Source organism: Mus pahari, chromosome 16 (genome assembly GCF_900095145.1).
Source record: "Mus pahari chromosome 16, PAHARI_EIJ_v1.1, whole genome shotgun sequence".
Lineage (NCBI taxonomy): Eukaryota > Metazoa > Chordata > Mammalia > Rodentia > Muridae > Mus > Mus pahari.
The window spans coordinates 7,738,884-7,744,504 of record NC_034605.1 but is presented as its reverse complement, the minus strand read 5'-3'; the positions used below and the strand labels follow the sequence as shown (position 1 = coordinate 7,744,504).

The window sequence follows — 5,621 nt, the reverse complement described above, 5'->3', positions numbered from 1 at the left end:
TGAGGTGAGTTTGAGAGCTATGGTTCTAACCAACTTAACAACAGATTCTATAATGAAATACAAAACCAAATCAGACTTCAGAAGAAAGTAACCATATTATAAGCCCCAAACATACATTCAGTAACCTTTGGCACAAATCACAAACACCACCATAGATTTTTTTTTTTTACTTTATTAGCAATGTGGCGTTCATGTTTTCAAGTAAAAAGGGTTTTTTTTCCATTTAGAATAAAAATTAAAATATAACTCTGATATATATTTTCCTTTATGTACATGGAAACATATCTACAGAATACAATCTTACAGCAAACTGAGAGAGCACGCCCTTTGTCCTTTAAACTGAAAATGTAAAAACACTGATTTTTTTTCTTTTATGCACCAATACACAAGATATGAACCAAATTTCAATACAAACTTTTCAAAGTGGAACATGAGAGGTAAAGGGCTCCCGCCATTAGTGACTAGGGTACTCTCTGCTTACAGAGATGATGTTAGCTTGCATTCTGAATGACAGATAAGATGTTCACTTTTTCTTTTGTTGAAATTAAAAAAAAAACCCTTCCCACTGTTTTCACCATAAAGCAAAAATTTTTTTTAGCAAAAGATTGTTCTAGAACTTTCCTTCTTTAATGTTCCTCTTTGTCCTACCAAAAGCACTGCTCTGCCTCTGTGACATGGCCTCCAGCTCCCTGGTACTGAGTCTTAGTCATCAACAGAAAACTGAACAAGGATGTGTATAGTTCAGAAAACCGAATCATTATTCATTTCAACCACAAAGGCTTTTAAAACCAAAACCCAAGGAGAGCAGGCAGGACAGCAGTTATGATTTTTCAGCAAATTAAATGGGTCATGAATACCACAATTTTGTTCTGTCATAGCATAGTTTTGGATACCTGCAAACCACCCTAGTTTTAAGAAGCCATGAGAATTAAGCAGTTTAAGAAGTTAATCTGATTAAAGAGAGTGCTTTTCAGAAAATTTGCCAACAGAAAGCAATAGCGAGCAAGTAGAAGAATCATTAGGCTGTAGGGTTGCCAGTTCAGCTCCTCCCTTATTTAATTATTGCACCAAAAAGACACAAGCAGTAGATGTCCCCAGAGACTTCTGGCATAAACACTACAGCTATCTTAATTTACATTTTCTCCTTCCAAATAATTGCACACTCAGTCACAGCTCTCTAAAGACAAGTTAGAGAGTAATTGGAGCCTAGACTCAATATCTTAACCCAAAACAGCAACTTCAAGCCACACCAAAGATCCTGGTACAGTTCTGTACCGTTTCTTTATACAGAAATGAATAGAAATGGGTGTCATAGGAAATAAGTATGAAAATCCCGCGTGCTTCCAAAACTCAAGAGATGAATCTCAGGAAGTGGTATTTGGTGAAAGATAGAAGACAAAGCCAATATTTGCCTCATACAGCACTCAAAATTCTATGACATAGATTAGGAGGGACCCATCTTCAAAGGGCTGATCAACAGGAACCCCCTGAAGATGGCAGTGAAGGTCAGAAGTGGCAGTGTGAAAGTGTGGATCATTTTAATTTAGTGAGGACCAAATCAAAGCAAGCATGGGAAATGATCTTTTGAATATGATCAAATAAAGTCTAGGGACTCAAATAGCTGTAGAGCTCAAATGCTGTCTCTGAGTCAAACTCTGATCAAAGGCATCTAATTTTAAACGTGACAGACCAGTTCTTCGTGCTCTAGATTAGAAACTGTGGTGAAGGACACCATTGTTGAATAGCAAAGATATGCAATGCCAGTAGAGCTTCCTTTGATCAGTCTATGTTTCGTTTTGTGGCCAGGATCATTTTGTTACAACATGGTACAAATATACTCTGGAAACTGGGGGCTGAAACAAACTCCCTACATTTTAAGGTGGGCATAAATGACAGACTGTGATTATTTGAGTTGAGGTGGCATTTCCATTTCTCAATCACATGGCACAGACTGTATGGTGTCTGCTCAGTTGGTTACAGGAGGTGAATGGAGTGAGGCACCCAAGGTGTAGGTACATGGAGGGAAGGACATTGGTCCCAGAAGCTAATCAGAGAGATAAGGAAATGCTACCACCCAGGAAGTAATTTGGCAAGTGAATCGCTTCATGGTATTTAGGGCAAAATATTTTTGGTGTATGTGTATAAAAATCCATTTCTTTTCTTCCCAATCATTCTCAGAAATCAACTCTATGTTTCAGACAAAAAGCAGTTAGAGGCAAGCCTAGAGAGGAAGAAAACCTACATTACAATCCGGTGGCAAAATTGCATTCCGCACGTAAGCATGCCACCCTGGATCACAGCTATGGAGGACGCTGGCACTTCTGAGGAAAATCATCCTCTTTGGTCATCAAAATATTCAAGTCTACTGGGGGGTGGGGGTGGGCTGACTTGCACATTGGCAGCCACTATGATGACAGTGGCCCCTGGTTGGGTACTCTTGTTACAAGATTACTGTCATCTCTTCCTTGCCAAAGCCAAAGGTTAGGCTGGGGGGACCAACACTGTGCGGAGAGAGATTTATGCTACACTGCAAGGCTGAGGCACGAGGAGAGGCTGGGACATTTGGTTCCACAGGAAGAAGAGTTTCTGACCAGTGGTGGACATGTCCTGACAGGCTTTTCTGTTAATGTTTTTCTGGTTCTTTCTGTGGGCTCAGCAGACCTCTAGGAATTCCCCCATGTTCTGAGGTAACACCTCCTCCTCTGTGTCATTACTGGAAATGGCATGAGAAGGCCACATTTGTTCTAAAAGCATACCATGTTCTAGCAATGCCATAGCCACGTCCCATTTCAGATGTAAAAGGAATAGCTCATCTTGAAAAGACCACAGTGAAGGATCAAGAAGGAGTGGGTACAGGAGGACTGCCGCCCCATCTTGAAATAGATACCCTTTCCAACTGATAGATTTAGTATTTATGGCCAAAAGCATGTGGCTGAGAAGGCAGAGAAAGGCAGAGGAAGGTTTTACATGGAGCTTAGAAGAGAGAAATCCAAACGCAAGCCAACTACACAGAGCCCAACGGGGGCAGCTCCATCCTTACAGTTCCACACAGGACACAGTCTAACCTCCAGCTGTCCCTAGGCATACCCACTCACCAAAGGATTCTAGCCTGACCATAGAAAACCAGCTTCAGGGAAGACTAAAGAGTCTCAGTCACGAATAATTCACTTTCCAACTCCACCCGCAACCACGGCCCAGTGCTGAGAATGGGTGAGTAACATAGGCAAGAGGAGTTTTCAAAGCCTGAGGGACCACCATGCCTTAAAACGCTGCCAAAACACAGGCAGCTCTCAGCTTGTCATACCAGGCTCTGGCATGGTTGTGATTCTAGTCAAAAAAAAAAAAAAAAAAAAAAAAAAAGAAAAAAAAAATTAAAAAAAAAAAAAAAAAAAAAAAAAAAAGAAGATGAATGAAATTATGAAAAAGCTACAGAAAAATCATGAGTAAACCAGTAAGGCCCAGATAGGTGGGAAGTTAAGCTTCCAAAGTGAGGCACTCCTGAGCAGAGCGAAAGTTCTGGTTTCCTTGCCTGGTTTTCAAAAGACATGGAGGTGACCTCCACGCTATAGTGTACCTCAGCCCCTTTGGGTTTGTGAGCACATGTTGAACTGCTCATAGGAAAACACAGACGGGTGCTGAGTATCAGGCAAACTTGACAATCACTGATTAGTCTATGAATGACGTAGTGAAATTTCATGAGCAACCCCCCAAGAGAGTGAAAGGCAGAAACTGGAGGGTTACACTCTGTGACCACATTCTTTTTTCTCATTTTGGTCTACCTAGGCTCCTCTATAACAGGAGCAGGGAGAAGTTATCAGTGCCTCACTACTAAATGTCCTAACTCTCCCCTCCATGGGAACTTGGATCCAGGGTGGTGGCAAGTTACCCGAGGCCATGAAGTTGGCCATTAGCCAGTGGATGGAAACCAGCTGGATCCACATCCAGGATTTGCTCTGCTGTCTTATGCTATGGGATACTGTTCCCTTGTGCTTGCTTTCCATGTGGCAAGCCAGGCACTAGCAGAAGAGAGGCTCACAGGGATTTGCTTGCAGTGACCATCTGTGTTAGCATTCTAAGCGGATACAGCTAGTTCACAAAACAAACAAACAAACAAACAAAAAAAAACGCTTTCCCCAAAATCTCTTCCTATACATGCCCCCTGAAAGCTTTTCTTCAATACAGAATTTGATACTTCCCTAAAGCAGCCTCCTCCCGACCAGGCACAGTGATCTTAGAACATTGAAGCTATGGTTCTGCAGGAGACTACAGAGAGCGTTTGCTACTGCAAATGTCCTAGGCTTTGCTTACACGGTAGCTATCTCGTGGTAAGCGGCCATACTTGTGAAAAGGCACCTCTGACACAAGGACGGAGCTGAACAGAGCCCAGAGTTGTGTGGGAGAACGGAGCTTACGTGAGATCAAATGGGACAGGAGGTGACTCTAAATCAAGGTTGCGTGCATGTGTGCGGCAGACAAGAGCTGTATGAGAGCTGGAGACTGAATCAGGCAAAAGCGGCAGCAAGATGGGCAGGTACTCTGCTCAGATACACTAAGTTCATCTTAGTTTCCCAAGAACCTAGACCTACCTCAGTGTAAGGAAACCTGGCTTCCAGAAAAAAACTGCCTGGTTTGAACGGGGGGTGGGGGCTGGGGGGTGGGGGTGGGAATGAAACTCAGAGGTCCTGAGCCAGGGAAGGTCTGTCTCAGAACATTCACAATACTCTCAGAGCTGCTGCTGCTGCTCCTTCTGTGTGCTTTAAAAATATAGGACTATCAAATAGGCTGGTGCAAAAAGGAGGTCCTGGGCTCCTGGCTTTTTGGAGATTACCAATGATTGTGCCATTTCACGAAGCCCGGGAAATCAAGGTCTCAGCCCTGGAAACCTTTACAACAAACACAGCATTATCAGAATCAGGCGACACCTGCCAGGAGGGGCGAGTTAGCTGGCATACTGGGCATAGAAAGCCACCTTCACTCTCTCGATCTGATGGCATAACTTGATAGCGGGTCCCAGTTTCAGCTCCATGCACTCCTGCACAGTTGGGAGAGTCAGCAGGAGGAATGCCTGGCCATCGATGTCCTGCCAGAAGAGAAAGGCACGTTAGAGACAAAGGAGAGGATACTTGGAAGATGGGTTTGTCTTGTCAAGCTTTGTCCTGGAGCTAAATATTAAAACAAACCAAACCAAACCAAAACTGTTTTCTGCTTTTAAACTTGGGAGCAGATTATCAAGGTAACAATTAGCTTGATGACTACTGAATGATTGTGTTAATAAAACTGTGTGTGTGTGGGTGGGTGTGTGTGTGTGTGTGTAGGGACATCTATCGAGGTCAGGTCCTTGGGTGTTGGTCCTCAGCCCCTACCTTGTTTGAGGCAGGTTCTCTCTGGCAGGCTAGCTGGCCTGGAATTCTGTCTATGCCTCTTTTCCCCTCCAAGGAGTGTGCACAGATTACAGATAGGTACACACTATTGTCCTTGGCTTTTTATTGGCTCTGGGGATACAAACTTGGGCCATTGGTTGGCACAGCTTCACCCACTGAGCTCCTGCCCTGATAATTTATATATATATATATATATATATATATATATATATATATATATATATATATACTTCATATTCA

At 43.0% G+C, this 5,621-nt stretch overlaps 1 protein-coding gene across 4 annotated transcripts in view; it reads right to left on the bottom strand.

Annotated features, from left to right (window-relative positions):
- Positions 1 to 3,431: 3,431 nt before the first annotated feature.
- Sfmbt2 (Scm like with four mbt domains 2) overlaps positions 3,432 to 5,621 on the bottom strand; it is a 186,876-nt gene continuing 184,686 nt past the window's right edge. For 3 of the 4 annotated variants that reach the window (XM_029547654.1, XM_021215581.2, XM_029547653.1), the window contains one exon: positions 3,432 to 5,080. In XM_029547654.1, the coding sequence (XP_029403514.1) occupies positions 4,940 to 5,080 (141 nt within the window). In that variant the 3' untranslated portion in view covers positions 3,432 to 4,939. The remainder of the gene's footprint in view (positions 5,081 to 5,621) is intronic. The other variant, XM_029547655.1, reaches the window with a different exon arrangement.